Source organism: Typopeltis vanoorti, chromosome 23 (genome assembly GCF_054136105.1).
Source record: "Typopeltis vanoorti isolate ZY-2024b chromosome 23, IOZ_Tvanoo_1.0, whole genome shotgun sequence".
NCBI lineage: Eukaryota > Metazoa > Arthropoda > Arachnida > Uropygi > Thelyphonidae > Typopeltis > Typopeltis vanoorti.
In genome coordinates, this window is record NC_143571.1 from 54,771,849 (window position 1) to 54,792,908 (window position 21,060).

The 21,060-nt window shown below is 36.5% G+C and overlaps 1 protein-coding gene across 1 annotated transcript in view; it reads right to left on the minus strand.

The window, feature by feature from the left end:
- PolE1 (DNA polymerase epsilon catalytic subunit 1) overlaps window positions 1–21,060 on the minus strand; it is a 415,552-nt gene that overhangs the window by 194,326 nt on the left and 200,166 nt on the right. The window contains exon 29 of the mRNA XM_090412775.1: window positions 7,742–7,822. Coding sequence (XP_090268901.1) covers window positions 7,742–7,822 — 81 coding nt within the window. The remainder of the gene's footprint in view (window positions 1–7,741; window positions 7,823–21,060) is intronic.

Consider the following 21,060-nt stretch of genomic DNA (forward strand, 5'->3'; position numbering starts at 1 on the left):
TCTTTTAGCACCCATGCTGATATCCCATCAGCTCCTATTGCTGAATTCTGATTCAGTTTGTGGTAAAGCTCTAATTCCTCATACACCTGAGTTTTTTCATCCAGTGATGAGGCAGAAGCAAGCTCAATGTTACATACACCAAGTTGATAGGTTTTAGCAAAACGAACACCGATTAGTTGAACAATCTGTTCTGCATCAGTCAGCCCCACACCATTTGCATTCAGTTTATTCTTTCATATTCATTCTTTCTTTTACTTGCAGCATAACGATAGAATTTTTGGGGGTTTAGCTTGCAGAGCCAGTTTCTTTTCATACTCAGACTTAGCTTTCGGCACAACTGCGACTATTCTGGCCTGCTGCTTATAATTTTCATAGTAGACATCATCCTTATACACACAGTATTCCTTCCACATCATCATTTTCTTATAAATTTCTTGCTTGATAAGATTACACATCCATTTCATTCCTACCTATTTATTCTTGGAACTCTCGGGACACATTCTTCAGAATATAATATGACATCTAATATTTCATTACACTAAAGTACACAACTTTACATTTACAGAACAATGAACTGATAGCTACATAGCCAACAATTCCAGCCTATTCAAATCATTCTGTGTACTGCTTATCATTCACATTCTGATTACCTTGCCTATCTTTGCATCATCGGTAAACAGCTGTACAGCACCTGTCAAATCTTTCCCTATGTCATTAATGCAATAAGTGAATAAGAATGACTGATCTTGTGGTATACCACTGGTCACCATAAATCTTGCAGACTCATACTCTCTATACATTACCTTTTAATATCTGTCAGCAAGCTGTCCTCTTATCGACACCAATATTTTATAATCCAATTCCATATTTTTTAATTAATGCATCACTCTTCCATCTTGTATCCTGTCAGAAGCCTTAGCAAAGTCCAAAAGTATCAGTATATCCATTAATCCCTTGTCTAACTCAATGGTAACATTATAATAAAATGCGAGCAAATTGCTAAAACATGACCTTCCTTTAGTAAACTCATGCTGTTCATTGCAAATTATAGATTCTCTATCAATCTATTTCTGTATGCAACCTCTTACCAAGTTTTCCAAAATCTTCTACACCAGTTCAGAGATCCTGACAGGTCAACAGACAGACACATCACCCTTGTGCAATGGGATTATTATACATTCTTTCCACTACTGTGAAATCTCCCCTGTGCTGAGACTCAAATTATACAAGTAGGTCAAAGGGACAGCTGAGCACTCTTTTAGCACCTGTGTCACTATTTCATTAGTTCCTATTGCAGATTTCATATACAGTTTATGCAACAGCTCCAGCACCTTCTCGTTCACCTGAGTATCTTCCTCCATTGTAGAGACAGCATTGTGCTCTATATTGCACATATGCGGTTGATAGCTTTTAGCAAAATGGATGCTCAGTAGTTAAATAATCTCTCCTGGATTTTCCACCTCTTTACCATCTACAATAATGAGAAGTATTTTTTCACATTCATTCATTCATAGTTGCAACATAACAACAGAATTCTGTTGGGTTGTCTTTAGCTTGCAGAGCCAGTTTCTTTTACCAAAATCACAGAAATCTATAATGACTGTGCAACATTCAAGAAGATTTAATCTCCTGACTATATATTCCTTTTGATATTATCTCAGTATCCAATATATTAACTTCATGTTGATGAATATATTTTTTAACAAGACAAAGAACCCCCAAGTAACTACTGAAGTAAAGTTTCCCACATCAAATATTTTGCATGGGATGCCTGAAACAAAACCTACCATATTTAAGGGTTCTGCTTATGAAGTACTATGAATGTGCAAATTTGAGTCTGATTAGCAAATAAAACTTTAGGAGAACAAGACTAAGTTAACTGGGTTCTATATAATTTTTTAATGAGAAGTGATGAGAAAGTGGTTTTTGATTTAGTTTATGTGACTTAGATATGTAGAGTAAAATCTTTGCATATGCCCAAAACACATCTAATCTACTGTCTCTAAAAAAAATTAAAAGTCCTTAATTCCTCTAAATTGTGATGGTCCTGGCATCTGTTTTCTGATCCCTGTAAAAGATTTTAATTCAGTAACAATCTTCAAAATTTTCTCTTGTGCTGCAGCAAAAGATCCAAATTTTAAATATATATTTTTGATTAATTCAATTTTCAGACTGTCTGCTTCTCTTTTGATTGAGTCTAAACTGACCGAATCTGTACTAATGGAGGCAGAAAGCATTTTTTATTTAGAGTGAATAAGAGGAAAATTTCAGCCTGGTTACGCTACTTATATTAGAGCAATCTCTGACTTTCCTGTTATTCAGTAAGCTCTTGGATGTGGCCCATTTAATCTCTGTATTCAGTTTACCTCCTTTAAGGGAAAATTCAAAGTTCCAGTAGTTGCAATCTCTTCCTTTCCTCTGCAAATCAGGCCTGAAAATATTAGAATAATGAAAAACATAATTTTTTTAGTATATTCAGCATTGCATTGCTGATTTTTAAAAGTGTGTATTAAATTAATTAGCTTATCATAAGTTTCACTCCGTGTCTGACCAGAAGTGTATTTTTGCATGCAGACAAAAATGACATCTAAGACACTTCTTAGATGGCCTGAATAAGGCTATCTAAGTGTGAATAAGGTCTTCACTTTTTCCTATAACTTTGATTATTTTATGACATGTAAGACTCCTTCCTGTAAGACTCCTTCCTGCAGTTTGTAAGATATGTAAGACTCCTTCCTGCAGTTTCTAAAAAAATAATAAAAACAAAAAATAAATAAACATTTTCATTATATTCTCCACTGAAATCTTGTATGTACCAGAATAACATGTTTTAGGGAATGCATCATTCTCCAACACATGCATGGATGCTGTCAACATGTTCTGTAGCCATAGCTAATCAATATATCTGGAAAAAAAAAAAAAAAAAAAAGGAAGTTCTCTTAATTTTGTTTCCTCACTTAATTTCTTCTATATAAAGAAGAAAGTCAATTGCACCATTTTGTCAGTTGTGCTAAATACTTTTTTTTTTTAGTTAACCCCTTAACATACAAAGACATCTGTGACACGTCTTTTGTTTATTGCACCAAAACTGATTTTGAATTTTGGTTTCACATATAAATACAACCGAATATAGACGCTAGACAATCTTGTGCCTATTTCCTTTCAGCTGAGAAAAGTTGCCAACGGCATGTATCTGCTATTTCGTTTGCGTTTGCACAAATTCATTATTATTTTTCGAATAATGATGAATTTGATCCAGCAAATCACCCTCACCCAAAAAATTGGCAGAAAAATGAGGGCTTTCTGATTTCTAATTGGTACGTTAAGGGGTTAATAAAACATAGATTGACATTTAGGGTATCTAACATTATTATATTTTTATAATTCCCCCAAATTTATTTGTGTCACAATGCTGTTTTATAAACAGCATTGTGACACAAATAAATGAAGCAAATTCATGATATATTCTCATTTTGTTTTTGTTCTTCTAGACTTGTCCCAATAAAACAGCTGCCCCAATTAACCAGTGCACCACTTAACTGGAATTTACTGTAAACAGAATTAGTTTAATTATGGTATGCATGGCAACTGTGTTTGTGTAGTTTCTGTGTCTCACAAGCACTATATACAATTCAGCCTCATAAATAAAAAACAATCAGAAAGGCCCAGAAACTTCACAGTAAAAAAAACAAACATCTCACAAAGTTACTACCAATTTTCAATCTTCAAAATCACATGAATTTATAAGAATAAACAACTAAACAGTTAACTTCTTCAAACTTTCTGTGCACTAGTCCACAGACTAGTGCACAGAAAGTTCCCTTCTTTTCTTGACAACAGATCATTGAAAATCTAATTAAATATTACATTCCTGGTTTTCATGCAATTAACCAAAAAAAAAAAGTCACCTAGATTCTATCTTGAGTTCTGCATTGGAATATGACAACATTACCTCTTTAACACTCCTTCAAACATATATAACTCCTTTTTTCTTTATTTCCTAGGAAACACAGCATTAAGGTATTTCTTTTTTCTTTTTTTTTTTCTTTTGGAAGCACTTCAACTGTCCTTGAACATAAAGAAGTTCATTTCTTGCTTATTTAAAATGTTTAACTAGAACAAGTCTTGCTGTTCAACATATTTTAAAAGATTACTGTCCATTACTTTGGGAAAACTCTAAATTTTCCCAAAGTAGTGGGTAGTTTTATTCACATTTTCAACTTAGTGTCCTTTAAAAGGAAATTCATGATTAATTCAGGAAAGTGTGTGCTTCTCTCTTAATGATCTTAACCTATTTTATGACTTAAAAAAATGACTATTATTTACACTATATTTCTCCCAAAACTTTTATTCTCCTTCCAATTTGTACTATGTTTCTAATTGACTGTTGTCTTGCCAACCATCTAACTTCCCATTAGGAAATACATCACCTTTGTGCAACTGCTTGGCACAGAGAAACAACCTGGCAATGAAAACAAAAGCCACACTTTACACACAAGTAAAATATTTGTTTTTGTTTTCGTAACCAGGTTGTTTCTCTCTGCTAAGCAGTTGCACAAAGGTGTTGTATTTTCTAATTGGAAGTTAGATGGTTGGCAAGACAGTAGTCGATTGGAATACACTGTTGAACAACTGTATAATCAAATAATTGTGGCAGACTGCATCTATGTACACCCTCTGTCCAAAAAGAAACCGAACTTTTCGAAAATAGAAGAAACTAGTGGTGCCACCTGTTGTATCTTTTTGTCGTCGAAAGTGGCAATCTTCATTAGTGTTGTGTCAACTGTTTTATGACATTTGTTTCATTAGAAGTCGAGTTATAGTTCCAAGAGTGTCATGTTTTGACGAACGGTCAGAAAATGAGTTTCAAACAGAGAGTTGCGATTGACTTTTGTGTTAAACTTGGTAAATGTTTTACCACAACGAATCAAATGCTTCAAAAAGCATACAGTGATGAATTCTTATCCCGTACTCAAGTTTACGAGTGGTTTAAGCAATTTCAAAGTGGTTGTGAGACGATTGAGGACAATGAAAAGCCGGGCCGTCCAAAAACTGGACTGAGTGAAGTTAACATCCAAAAAGTGTGTGATTTCATCAAAGAAAACCCGAAATCGTCTGAATCGAAATCGATTGACTGAAGATGAATTGAGGATTCCAAAATCAACTGTGCACAACATTTTGACTAAGAGTTTGGGCCTTCATAAATTGAATTTGCGATTTGTTCCCCAGAAGTGGACCGATGACCAAAAAATGTATCGAATTGAACACTGCAAGGACCTCATTAAAACCACTCAAAAGGACTCAAACTTCCTTGAAATGATCATTACTGATGACGAAATGTGGTGTTTTGAGTATGAGCCTGAAACAAAGTGCCAGAGTGCTGAGTGCAGACCACCAGAAGTGGGGCATCCGAAAAAAAGTCGCTTAGAGAAGTCAAAAATAAAGACAATGCTGATTTGTTTCTATGATTCCAAGGGCATTATCGCAAAGAATTTGTTCTGCCTGGCCAAACGGTCAATGGTGAGTTTTATCTCGAAGTTTTGAAGCGATTGATAGTGAGAATTTGTTGCGTAGGTATGAATATCATGATGCAGGTAGCTGGTCACTTTTGCACGATAATGCACCATCTCATCATTTGAACATTGTGAGACAGTGTTTAAGCAAAAATCAAGTTTGTGTGTTGGATCACTTGCCGTATTCACCTGATTTAGCATCCTGTGACTTCTTTCTCTTCCCCCGACTTCATTTGCTGGTGAAAGGAAAGCGATACGACACCAGTGAAAACGTTCAAGCAGCAGTAACCACGACTCAACAGTATCCCAAAAACCGATATAAAAAACTCATTTAACGAATTAATTTACCGTGCCAAATGCTGTATCGAAGCTGTGGGAGAGTATATTGATTGAAATAAATGATTTGAATAATTATAATTGGCCTGTGTTTCATTTTCTATCAAAAGTTCGGTTTCTTTTTAGACAGAGGGTGTATATAATGGATTTTTTTTTCTTTAATACAAACTCTATTAAAGAAATATAAAAATGAAGTATTACAACTTTAATCAAATGTTTGTGTATAAAACAGAAATAAAACTAACCTTTTTTTTAAAAAAATAAATTGGACATGGCCAGATTTTTTAAAAAATGTATATCTGTACTGCTAAATAGCAGATATTTACAACATGCTATGTTCAACCAAACAGAAATCCATAGCACAACAATTCAGCAAATACAAACAGAAGAGAATATCTCCTGAAGTTTATACCATCACTTAACATCTCCCTAAACTGAGTAAAATTGGATGTATTAAGCTCCTCAGGATATAGGATATGGTGATATTATGACCTCCTGCCTATCAAAGAGCACCAATAGAACATGCTTATCCTAGGACTACAGACTCTTAAGACAGACCTATGCCACTGGAGGTGCAGTTCTCTTGCTCCATTTCATGGGATTTTGGCATTTTGCTTAGATGTTTTATAGTGCTTTAACAGCACTTTGTTCAACTTTAATCTCAGGATGCAGAAGTTCTCAATGAGACATTTTGACCATTCACTCTAAACAAAATCACACACACACTCCTTGGAAAGAAGTCACAGGACACCCCCATGAGCAAGGTGCATCATCCCATGTAACGAGTCACACCTGTAGCTTATATAAATTGGAGGAATAGGATGCTACATTGTCAGCGCAACTGTGTCCAGGTGAAATGACTGCGAGATGGGAACTGATGGAGTTTGAAAGAGGTTGTTGTGATAGGAAGCCATGCTGCAGGCCTTTCCGTTCAGCAAATTGTTGACAAATTGGACCATCCCATGTCAACAATCAGTGATACCATACTGAGATGGAAGCACAGTGAGTCAACTGCAAATGCTACCTGCAGCTGACAACCAACCACACTCACTGAACGTGACCATAGGGTGTTACAAAAGATATGTAAAAAACTGCCATTCATAAGGCATCAAACACGTTGAAATGTGAAGTTCTGAATATCGACACAAATCTACACAAAAACATTCAGAATCGAGGATCACAACATGGGTTTCCATGGTAGGACTGCAATATGCAAACTCCACATTACACGAACTGACATGCAGTGTCATCTTCAGTGGTGCAAAGAGCATGTACAGTAGGATGTGGAAGTTTGGAAAGCTGTGTTATGGAGTGATGAATCATGCTACACTCTCTACTGAGTAGATGAATGGGCGTGGGTGTGGCTGATACTTGGTGTACATCTTTTACCAGAATGCCTAACTCCAACTATGAAATTCGGAGGTGGGAGTGTGATGACATGGTCATGTTTTTCCTGGTTTGGCCTTGGACCTCTATTTATAGTGCTATGCACTGAATTTCAAGAGGTATCTGAACATTTTGGACAATGCAATATCTCCTACTTTGTGGCATTTCTATGGAACTGACCGTTGTCGCTACCAGCAAAACAATGAACAGTGTCATAAGGAAAGTATATCACTGCTTAACTTAACTGGTTTTCAATGAAACTCTTTACTTTATCTTCATTTTATTTTATTTAATTTCTCAAAAAGGCCAATTTTTTTAAATACTCAATAGTACAAAATACATGGAATCCTATTTAAAATTATATGAATTATATTAATAAATAAATAAACAGTTTAAATTTGTTATCTACTGTATGAATTATTCACATAAACAGAGAAAATTGTCACTCACTCACTTACACATGCACAGAATATATATGTATTAATGGAAAATTAAATTATACAAACTTGTTGTAAAGCTGCTGGAATGGTAATTATCTTCTGAACTGCACTTCCAAAACGCTCAATGTAATAATTCCAGTCTAAAATCTTAACAAAACAAAGAAATATTGTAAATGTTAAAGTTCATCTTACTTAATAAGCTTACAACCTAAAAAAAGTAAATAAATAAAAGGCATCCTCAAGTTAAATCCAAATAGAACACAGAGACATATCATTCACGGTTAGGTGACATACAGGTACAGAATAGCTTCCGACTAACTGAGTAACAGAGATAAGTATGTGATGCACAATGTTCTGCTTCAAATATAAACATACTTTCAGAGGTTCCATTTTTCAAATTTTTTTAATGTTATATACTCAAGTGTGACTACTCTGCTTATTGAAATCCTGAAAAAGTTCCTCATTTGCTCTTTCGAGTAGTTTCTGAATTATCTAACCCATAGCCCACTCACAGTATTAACATACTTCAGATTTCTTAGGTGAGATTCATATACAAAAAATCATAATAAAGAAGTCTAAATATAAACTGACATAGTCATGAATGAATAAATGTATAGTTTTAAATATACTAAGTTAATAGGTATTCAAAAATGTAAACTAGCTGTGTGCCAGGTAATTTGAGTTCTTAGACATGTACATTTTTAATGCCTTATCAATTGGAATTTCCCACAATGCACATTTGCTTGTGGAACTTCTGTCGGATTCAAAAATTTCATCACTAAAAATATGTATTGTTCGTGTATTTTTTTTACAACTGAATATACAAAACTAATCACAATAAATATTTTCACATTTGAATAGGGTGCTTAAGGGTCGAAGCTGTATAACTGAGAGGAGACCTCCACATAGCCTTTAAAGGAATGTGGAGAATCAATCAGGGCTTCTGACCTAATGTCCAATCCTCACCTTCTCGTGGTGCACCCTGTTGGGTATCTACTTGGATACTGAGCGAAAGAGGATGTGCTGGCAATTTAGGATTTGGCTGACCAAATTGTATTCTTATTGGTTAAACCAAAATAAAAACTGATGGTACAACATGACAAAATTTCATGCTGGCTGGGGCGTCGCCCAGTTAAACAAGGACCCCGTTGTTTTCGCAAGGGAACCAGGGCGAACAGCAAAAAGTCAGCTACTGGAACAAATCTGAAAACACACCCCAACTCAACATCACCAGAGTTAAAGATTGGTACTATCAACATAAGAAGCCTGAATGGCAAAGAAATGGAGCTAGCTAAGGAATTAGATAAGTACCAGATCGACATAATAGGGGTGACTAAAACAAAAAAGACAAAAACTGGTAAGATCTTTCTGAGTAATAAATACAAAATGTTATATTCAGGCAATGACAATCAAGGAAAAGAAGGAGTAGCCATAGTATTCAACACAAAATACGAGGCTAATCTTCTTAAATGGAAGTTAGTCTCAAGCAGAGTAATGTGGGCAAATATGAGAATGGGGAACTGGACAATTAGACTTATTTGTGCCTATGGTCCCACAGAAGGTTCTACTAAGGTATAAATGGAGGAATTTTTTGAAGCTTTAGAAAAAGCAACTGACACGATGAAAAAAGGAAAAGTTGGTCCTTGTTGGGGATCTAAATAGTAGAGTAGGAAATGATTGTGAGACACACAAAAATATTTTGGGAAAATTTGGAGAAAAGAGCAAAGCTAATAATAATGGCAAATACCTGTTGGATTTCTGCTCAGGACATGAACTGGTTATTACTAACACCTTGTTCCAACATAAAAATGTGCACAAATTCACATGGAGAGAAGAGGCTAGGAATAAGAAAAGTCTCATTGACTATATTATTGTTGATAGTGATGTTTTCTCCCTGGTGCAGGACACCAGAGCGTACAGAGGATTTGAAATTGGAAGTGATCGCTATTTAGTCTTGAGCAGGATAAAATTGAATTTCATATTGAAAACAATAACATGTAATTATTATTTTTATTATTATTCAGGCCTCCAAGGAGTCAAAAGACTCATCGAGGGAGGTCCTTCCTAAGACATAAAGTCTGTCAAGACTCATAGAGGGGAGGTCCCCCCCTGAGAAACACAAAGTTTATCATACCACTCTTTAAAGTCACTGACCGTTCTCGCTCCCACCACTCCATCAGGCAATGCATTCCATGGCTCAACCACCCTCCACACAAAGAAACCACTCCTTACCCTCTTGCTCACAGTTTCCTTTCGTAACTTCCAGGGATGGCCTCTTGTCATCACTCCTTCCCGCTGATCAACCAAGTGTCAACCCTGTAACCTCCTCTCAAAAGTTTAAAAGTCTCAATCATATCACCTCTCCTTCTTCTATCCGCCAAACTCTGCAGTCCACATTCTCTCAGCCGATCCTCATAACTATCATTGTACAGTCCTGAAACCATCTTTGTCATCCGTCTTTGTATCCTTTCCACAGTTAATTTATCCCCTTCAAATCCTGGGGACCAAATCTGAGAACAATAGTCCAAGTGTGGTCTGATCAGAGACTTATACAACGGAATGATAACCCTCTTATCTCTGCAGGTCAGTGTCCTTCTCATAATAGCAGCAATCCTCTGTGTTACCTTCACCACCTTTGCAATATGTCCCCTAAACTTCAGGTTTCTATCAATCATCAACCCCAGATCTCTTGTCTCCCCTGCTTCCTCCAGTATAACTCCTCCCATAGAGTATGCAGCATCCCATCGATGTTTCCCAAACCTCAAGACCTTACATTTTGCTGCATTAAACTGACACCCCCATTCAATTGCCCATCTATCTAGCTTATTTAAATCCTCTTGCAGGGCTACCACATCTGCGCTATTACTAATAATCCTTCACAGCTTCACATCATCCGCAAACAACTGAATATCCCCCTGCAATCCACTGGCTATGTCATTGATATAAAGGTTAAACAATATAGGTCCTAGTACTGAGCCCTGTGGGACCCCACTTGTAACCCTCTGCCTCCTGGAAACTGCTCCACCATACACAACTCTCTGATACCTATCAGACAGCCAATCCTGAATCCAGTTGACCAATCTGACATCCAGACCCATGTGCTGCAACTTAAATATCAGCTTATCATGTGGCACCCTGTCAAATGCCTTCGCCAAGTCTAAGAAAATTGCAGTATATGCCTTTCCCTCATCTAATGCTCTTGTAACTTTATTATAAAAGGCTAGCATATTGCTAAAACAAGAGCATCCTTTCACAAATCCATGTTGATTCTCACAGATAACATTACCCTCATCTGCCCAATGCTGTACACGGTCCCTCACTACTTTCTCCAAGATCTTAACAACTACTGATGACACACAGACTGGCCTATAATTAGACACTTCCAGTCTGTTACCACCCTTATGCAATGGCACTATCTTACCTTCCTTCCATTCCCTGGGCACCTTTGCCAAAGCCAGACTTTCATTGTAAAGCCACGTTAAAGGTATTGTCAATTCGCTAGCACATTCTCTCAAAACTCGTGGCGAAATACCATCCAGTCCCACAGCTTTACTGACATCCAGAGTACTCAGTATCTGAAACACACTCTCCTCCTGTACCTCCAGACCTCGTACCAGTCCTATCCCTCTAGCATTAAAACTGACTCCTCTAGGATGAAATACTCCAATAAAGTGTTCATTGAACAATTCCACTATGTCCTCTGCATCAGTCACTCTATTCCCATTTTTATCCCACAATATCATTCTTCCACAGTCATTTCTCCTCCTACTGGCCACATAGCTAAAAAATTCCCTAGGATTTTCTTTGGATCTTAGGGCCAATCTCCTCTCATATTCCAGTTTCGCTTTCCTTACCACACGAGTCACTCTTCTGGCCTGTGTCTTATATTCTTCACCCATCCTCTCTTCACCTGTCTCCTTATATCTCTTCCATAGCCTCTTTTTCGCATGCAGTTCCTGTTTAATGTTGTTTGTCATCCACTTTACTCCAAATTGCGCCCTCTTCTTCACTCGTGGTATACAACTTACCATTGCTGATAACAAATATTCTTTCACAATTTCCCACGCACTGGTGATATCCCGGCCGTCCAATTCCTCCCTCCATGAAACTTCCCGAAGTTGACGTCTAAGACTATTATAATCACCTGCCTTATAATTCCACATAAGTTCCCGTCTCTTTGATACTCCTGCATGTCTATTCATTTTCTATGTCAACACCATATGGTCACTCTCTCCAACTGGTGGGAGAGACGTCAACTCAGTTATTATCAACTCTTCTGATGCTATAACCAAATCCAAAATTTTTGAACCTCTTGTTCCCTCTGTTACATGTTGCCTAAGACATTTGTCCCTCAAGAATTCTAGAAATTCCATTCCCCTATTGTTACATGCATGTTCCTCTCTCCAATTTATACTACTGAAGTTAAAATCTCCCATAACAATCATTCTTCTTGCACTTGCCAAACTTAGCTGTCTAAACATCTCCTGGTCCCCATCCTCTGTGCTCCTGGGTCTGTAGCAACACCCCACTAAATATCCTGTCTTGCCTACCTCTAGCTCACACCATACGCTCTCAAAATCATTTGTCTCACTTCCTTCCAAATTCTCCACTCTTAGAGGACATAGGTCATCACTTATCATAAGCAGCACCCCACCACCACGCTTTCCCCTCCTATCCTGACGAAAAATGCTATACCCAGCGACTTCTATTCCTGTTTTTATATCCTCTTCTGTCAACCACGTCTCAGTGATCGCAATAATTTTTGGCCAGGCTGATGCTATCTGCGCCACCAATTCCTCTCCCTTATTCCGGATACTCCTGGCATTAGTATACAGCATATAAATGCCATTGTTTCTATACCCAGCCTTATCCCTTCTAGACTCCACTGGGCTCAGTGTTACCTGACATTGTCTCCCTTCGACCAAGTATCCATTCCCACAAGAGGCCACCCCTGCTATCATCCTCCCTGGGACACACTGACTCGTTCAGAACAGCAATCTCTCCAGATGCCTACGCCCTTCCTCATTCAAATGTAAATGGTCCCTCGCATACAACTCCTCTCTTTCCTCAAACGCACTCCAAGCATCCACATATACCAGTCCTCTCTTGTCACACATTCTCGCTATTATGCCATTCAATATCACCGCTCTTCTGCTCAGCTCATCATTATCATACCTAGGCAACACGCACACTATTTTTCCTCTCTCTGTCTTCTTCCGTACAGTCTCAAGCAAAAATCTCATATCTCTCGCTGCCCGACTTACATTACCACTCAAGTCATTCGTTCCTACCATCACAATCATCTCATCCACCCTTTCACCTCTCTTAATTGCCATAGCCACCCTTTCTATTGTTCCTCCTGGCAAACACTCCTCACGCATCCTATCTTGAACACCACGGATCATTGAGTCGCCATACATTACACCTCTTACCATTCCCTCACTCCTATTGTTTCCATTCTCTCCTCTTCTTTCATTCCCATACCTCTCTCTTCTACTGTTTCCATTCTCTCCTCTTCTAGCACTCCCATACATCTCTCTCATTCCCTCTCTCCTACTGTTTCCATTTTCTCCACTTCTAACACTTCCATATCCCTCTCTCATTCTGTCTCTCCTACTACTGTTTCCATCCGCTCGTCTTCTAGCATTCCCATACCTCTCTCTTATATTCCATCTCTCCTACCGTTTCCATTCTCTCCTCTTCTAGCACCCCCATACCTCTCACTCATACTCCTTAAATTCTCTCTCTCTCCTACTCTGATTGGCCTTGCATTTATCTCTTCCATTCTCCTAATCTTATCTTTCATACTTCTGCTCTCATTCACTAGACATTCCACCTCCTCTTTCAACTCATCTATCTCCCTCTGCAGGTCAGTCACTCTTAATCTAAATTCACTCTCCCATACAAAACCATCTCCTAAACTTCCACAGTCACTCACACCTTCCACACTATCAACTATTATTTTCTCATTCGCTCCTATCATACTACTTGTCTTCCTATTCTCCGTTCCTGGAGCAACAAAGTCGGATATCGATATATCTAATGTATTTATTTCCTCCAACTGCCTGCATTTGGCGCACATACGCTCTCCACTCTCTTTAACAAGCCACATATGTAATTCCCGAGAAGCATACATGCCGCAAGTACTGCATGCCACAAAGTCCTTTATGATATTGCTAATAATTGAGTTTTTAAATGGCGGAGGACTTGGCGTTACGCCACTTGCGACTGCTGCTGAATCCACCATCATTCCTTACTGCCGAGTAGCGTAATCTTTAATAATTATTCAATTAATAAATAAGAGGGGAAAAAAGTACAAACATCAGAACATTTAAAGTACTAAATATAATTAAATAAACGAAATATAACTAAATACAGTAACTTAGCTTCGTTTTGTCTTCCACCGTTACGCGTTCGATTCCGACGGTACCAACATATATTGTATCGCGACAGCAACTAACTTCCAAAAAAACAACCACTGAAGTACACTCGTATTCAGAGAAACAATTTAGCACTCAAAAACGTAGAAAAACGGGGGAAAAAGCGGACTATTCACCGATTAAAAATCACTTTCTTCTGCACAGCTCAAATTCACCGCCACGTGCTACGGCGACGCTAGAAGCTTTAAAGTGAATAAAAGTTGAGCAGCTCTCAGATGTGAACTGTAGACTAAAATACAGAAAGATTATTGAAGAAAAAATGAAAGTGTTTGAGAACAGGAACCAAACCTTGGAGATTCAGTAGCAAGCCTTGAAGAAAACCCTGATTGATTCAGCCAGAGAGGCATGTGGTGAAGTTGTCTGCAAGGATAGAAAAAGTAGAACTTCATGGTGGAAACAGAAAGTTAAAGAGGCAGTGAAGGAAAAGAAGAAAGCATATCAAAAGTTCCTGGCAAATAAGTCAGCTTGTGCTCTTAAAGAATGCAGAGACAAATGCAAGAATGCAAAACACTGTGTAAAACTAACTAAACAAAAGTCATGGGAGGACTTTGGCAAGAATATAGAAAATAAATATCAAGAAGGTGGCAAAATATTCTGGAGGTGGTTGAAGAAGCTTAGGAATGGAGGAAAGAGTGCTGTAAAATGAGTTAGAGATGATAAAGGTGACATGAAAACGGGAGAAAAAGATATCCTTGAAGTATGGAGTAATTACTTTGAAAAACTGCTAAATGAAACAAGCAGTGATAACAGCAGAGTGGTAAAAAACACTGACCAGGCATGCAGTCAGGAATACATATCCATACTTGAAATAGAAAAAGCCATCATAGGCTTGAAATGTGGAAAAGCAGCAGGAGTAGATGATATTCAACCAGAAATGCTGAAGTATGGTGGTATAAAAGACTTACAGTCTTTTATACCACCATATACCACCATGAATTCCCGATGACTGGAGTACAGCTCTCATAGTACGCATATATAAAAAGGGAAATAAAACTGAATGGGAGAATTACAGAGGTATTTCCCTACTGAGTGTTCCTGGTAAGATATATGCAAGTATACTCGAGAAACGGTTCAGAAGAATTGTGGAAGAAAAGCTTGGTGAAGAACAAGCTGGATTCAGGCCAAATAGAGGCTGTCAGGATCAGATCTTCACTTTACGACAAATAGTCAAGAAAGCATGGGAATATAACAAAGATCTGTATTTAAGTTTTGTCGATTTGGAAAAGGCATATCACAAGGTGACAAGAGAGAATCTATTCAATATGCTACAGTTATATGGTGTCAATGAGGCATTATATCAAGCAATACTTAGTCTTTATTTGAGTTGTAAGTCAGCAGTTAGAATTGAAGGAAGTACAGGAAGGTGGTTTAATGTTAAATCTGGTGTAAGACAAGGATGTACACTTTCCCCTCTGTTATTCATTATCTATATGGATCACATTATGAAGAAAAGTGGTATTAAACATGATGTCAAAATTGGAGATGTTAATATCAGCTCTTTGCTTTATGTGGATGATTGTTATACTTCTAAATAAATCTGCTACAAGTCTGCAAGATTCTCTGACTAAATTGAATAACTGTTGTAATAGATATGGTATGAAGGTCAGCAATAAAAAGACAAAGATAATGAAAATAGGCAGAATCATTGAAAATGTCAACTGTGTTGTGAATGGAGAACGTGTGGAACAAGTAAAACATTTCAGCTACTTAGGCATGATTTTTAGTGAAGATGGTAAATTAGATATGGAAATAGACAACAGAATCAACAAAGCTGGTATGGTAGGAAGTCAACTGAATAAATTCATATGGAATAAGAGAGAAATTAGTCGCAACACTAAATTAGCTGTATACAGCTAATTTAGTGTTGCTTATGGATCTGAGAGCTGGGTCAGAAGTAAAACACTTCACCAAAGGCTAGAGACTGCAGATATGAGAGTTCTGAGAAAGATTAGAGGCATGAATAGATGGCATCAATGGCAATATCATATTAAAAACGAGAATATTAGGAAAGAACTTGACATTGTCGGCATCCAGGAATGCGTTAGCAGAGCTAATCTCAGGTGGTATGGTCACTTAAACAGAATGGGCAGAAAGATTAGCAAAACATGCGTTCTCTTCCAGGTTGGCAGCAAAATGACCCAGAGGAAGACCAAGATATAGGTGGATTGATACGGTACAAAGTGCCTTAGACGATAGAAATATAAGATCTGATAATGTTGGAGTCTTGACAAGTAACAGACTGATTTGGAGGAATATTGTAGATAGGAAGTTACTAATGATGTAATTTTTTTCATGTAGTACTATCATATCCTGTACACCCCTTGAGGGTACATGGCAAGAATTTGATGATGATGATGATGATGATAAATCATATCTATAAAAATGGCTGTCATATTTATAAAAAAATTAATGCTTTCATTTCATTTTTTTTTTAAAATCTTTTCTTTCATGCATTATGCATTTTAAAATGCCTAACTCCAACTATGAAATTCGGAGGTGGGAGTGTGATGACATGGTCATGTTTTTCTTGGTTTGGCCTCAGGACAACCTCTGTTTATAGTGCCATGAACACTGAATCTCAAGAGGTATCTGAAAATAAATTTAGTTTAATCCTTTATCCAAGTGTAAGCAAACAAAGTTTGCACCTGAAAATATCTTCAGGACTGAGGTAAGGTCGTGCAACACCAGGCAACTCTGAGCAAATGTGGACCAAGATCTCATCACTCCTTGTCTCAGTATATCTCATAATGCAAAGCACATCTCCTTGCAGACATGTATATTACTATGCATTAAGGGACGGGCCGCTACCCAGACCGGTTTCAACCTTTATTGAGGTCTCGTCAGTGAGAGGCAGACCCAAACGTGGAGACACAAAAGCAATAGGAGAGGTCATATTTACCTATAGATAAAGGATCAAACTAAATTTATTATAGTCTAACGAAGTGAAAAATAAACTTCCAACAGGTATCTGAACATTCTGGAGAATGCAATACCTCCTACTTTGTGGCATTTCTATGGAACTGACCATTGTCTCTACCAGCAAGACGATGCACAGTGTCATAAGAAAAGTACTGCATGACAGTAATGACAAAAAATAATACTGACTGTAAAATAATTAATTTGAAAATTAGTTTTTTACCTAGCAGACTGAGTTAAATGAACACACTAAGTTATCATCATCAAATTCCTGACATGTGCCCTCGTGGGATGTTATTATGATATGGGGTGTTATAGGATATTATGATAGAAGTACATGGGAAAGTAACATAATTACAGACATCCTGTCAACAAATTTCCTTCAAATTAATTTGTTATCTGTCCAGACTCCAATGTTGTCAAATGTTATTTTTCTGTCTTCTAAGGCACTTCTTGAATCAATCCACCTAGATCTTTCTCTAGATCTTCTTCCTGCCATCCTGGCAAAGAACACTTATTTTGCTAACCTTTCATTTTCCATTCTATTTAAATAACTACATCACCTGAAATAGTCACTTAAATACAATGGAAAAGGAAAGGTCAGAGACTATATCACCTGAGATTGTCTCTGCCAACACATTTCTGAAGGCTGACAATGTCAAGTTATTTTCTAATATTGTAATTTTTGATATGACACCGGCATATCAAAAATTATCTGTTCACAAACCTAATCTTTCTCAGAACTCTCACATCTATAGTCTCCAGTCTTTGATCAAGTGTTTTATTTTAAATCTGGCTCTAAGATCTATAAATTTAAAATTGGTTTGAAACACTGTCTGGTATAGTGTTGGTTTAGTATTTGGACTAATTTCTCTATTTTATATAAATTTATTGACCAGTTTTGCTATTTATTTATCATATGGCATAATAAAGACACATAACATCAAAATATAAATACATAATTGTGCCGACAATAAAAATGAGACAAGTAATGCACAAATACAAATATCAGGTGAAAAAGTCATTAAAATTTTAAGTCTAGTTCAGCTAATCATTCAAGAGCTGAAGGATCTGCCTCAAAAGAGTCTCTCAGGTCACCAGGGTAGACTCTTATGGTGCAGCCCTCCACAATGTGCCGATGGCTTGGTTTATGGACCTCACAGTCACGTTGGGGTGTATGTGATCTTCCCCACTTTTGTAAGCTGCCTGCGCAGATACCATGTCTTGTACATATCCTATTTAAGTTTTTCCATAGATGACGTGGAAGCTCAATCTCTTTTGGATTTTGGTTGGGAAGGATATAATTGTTTAAGTCTAGTGGTGATTTTTCTTTCCAAGTTTCTAGCCATTTCAAATTAACGTTGAAATTGCTATTTACTAGTTCTTCAGCCAGTATTAGTGGAGGCCATCGGGATTTAAGGCGATTTATACTTATATGTGGCAAGTCTTCAAATACTGGTAATGGGGGTGGGGATTGCTGTTTTTTTTTTTTGTTTTGTTTTTTTGTAGTCTTTTACTAGAGCATCTTAACTGCATAAGTCTGGTGGTGCAATGTTGCTCAAAGTTGGAAGCCAGTAGAGGGGGAGTGGATTTGACACAACCTGTTATTATCTCATCGATGCATTTATTTGCATGTCGATTTTCTTGATATGAGGACTGTTTAGCCATACTGGTGAACAATATTCTGCTGCAGAGTAGACTAACGTGGAGCATCGCAGTGTAATAGCAGAAGAACCCATATAGAACCACACAGTTTTTGTATGATGCTATTACAGGTTCTGATCTTTAAAGAGATATTTTCCAGATGTCTTTTGAAAGATAATGTTCTATATAAGGTAACACCAAGATATTTAGGGAAATCTTAGTGCAACAGCATTGTGTTGTTAAAGCTGACCTGAAGTTTCCTATTTGCCAATTTGGTGTTTAGGTGAAAAGAGCAAACTTTGGTCTTTTGAGGTTTGGTGTTAGTCTCCATTTATGAAAGTATTCCCCAATGGTTCTAAGGTCATTTGTGAGAATATCTTCAGTTTCTTCGATGTTCTTATGTTGGGTGGCATTTTGCTAATTCTGTTGTTTATTTCCATATTTAATTTACCATCTTCACTAAAAATCATGGTTAAATAGCTGAAATGTTTTACAGGTTTTGCATTTGGGATGAATTGGATATTTTCAGTATTTTCAGTGTTTCTGCCTATTTCTATTGTTTTTGATTTTTAATGTTGATTTTCATTCCAAATATATTACAGTAATTATTGAATTTAGGCAATGAATCCCTGCAACTTGTACTGGATTTATTTAACAGTATAACATAATATGCATAAAATGAAGAGATGAGATTAACATGACCAATTTTGATATCAGGTTTAATTCCATTTTCATTCATAATGTGACCTACATATGTGATGAATAACAGTGGAGATAATGTGTACCTTTATCTCACACCTGATTTAATATCTAACCATCTTCCTTTACCATCTTCAACTACTAACTTACAACTCAGATATATAGATTGCACATATGTAAATATCCCATTTACATCATATAAATGGCATGTTGAACAGCTTTTCTCTTGGCACCTTCTCATATGCCTTTTCCAGATCTACAAAACTTAAATACAAATCCTTGTTATATTCCCATGATTTCTCAACTATCTGTCTTAAAGTGAAAATCTGATCCTTAACACCTTTATTTGACCTGAAATCAGCTTGTTCTTCTCCAAGCTTACCTTCCAAAATTTTTCTTAACCTTTTTCTCAAGTATATTTGCATAAATCTCACAGCAGGGAATTCTTCTGTAATTCTCACATTGAATTTGTTTTATTTCCCTTATTACAGATATCTTATTTCCCTTATTACAGATCAGATCATAGCAACGAGAGTACCGTACTGACCTTGAAGAAGTGAAATTGCTCGGCATACAGGAACAGACTATGCTGAAGTAGCATGGCAGCGAACGTGTTAAGTTTATACTAAATTAAAATAAATAACTGAGAGAGTAATGTATTAAAATGAATATTACAATAGTTATATAGGTGTTTAACAAAGATTTATGTTCAAAATTAAATATTTGCAAAAACACACACACTCTCTCTCTCTCTCAGAAATGAACTCATACAACTGAAAACTGAAGACAATACTGAAAACAGTATTGTCTACTACACCAAACGATAGTGATGCAATAGCTAACAATTCAGATTTATATGCAATATGTTTTGGAATGGCAAAATGCTCTTTTTTTTTTTCTTTTCAACAGCATAAATATTGTATTAACTGTTACTGACTAATTCTGTATTTGCAACTATCATAAATAGTTTACTCTCACTATAGCAAACACAGTTATAGCAATTTCACTCAATGCAACAAACTTTAAAAAAAAGTCCTGACCAAAGATCTACCAGCAAGAATATTTTTCTAAAGAAATTCTCTATAGCAAACTACCCACTATAACAAATTATTTCTATGGTTCTACAAGCACTCTTAGAGATTCTATCTGAGTGAAGTAGATGAACTACTGCACTACTGTTTGTTTTGTTCCTTGAATATTTGTGTTCATACTTGCATTTTAACTCTGATTACCCAATCCTGCAGTTGTTCATATTACAGTCTAGCACAATTCCAATTGATTATATTTTTATTACATCAATTTAGTTTAATTTTTAACATAAATAAAATTTTATGTTCCAACAAAATACTGCTCTGACACACTTTATCGCATGTACCAACAAGTAAATGCTTCTAATAGTGATTAGTTATTGTCTTTCCCAACAAAAAATAGTAGCTCTATATGTAGAGCCACTGCTATTCAATTATTTTACAAACAGTTATAACATTAAAGCAAGAGTTTCCCATATTCGTATTAGCAGCCATATATCATTATACTACCATTATTTATGTTATCATTATTTACCTAGTATAACAATACAGAAACAAAGCTGATTATAATTTTACTTAATCTGTGATCATACTACACTCAAAGTAGTGATGCTGTAACTACACTGCTAGTATGAGTACTTCCCTTTTATTGAATAAC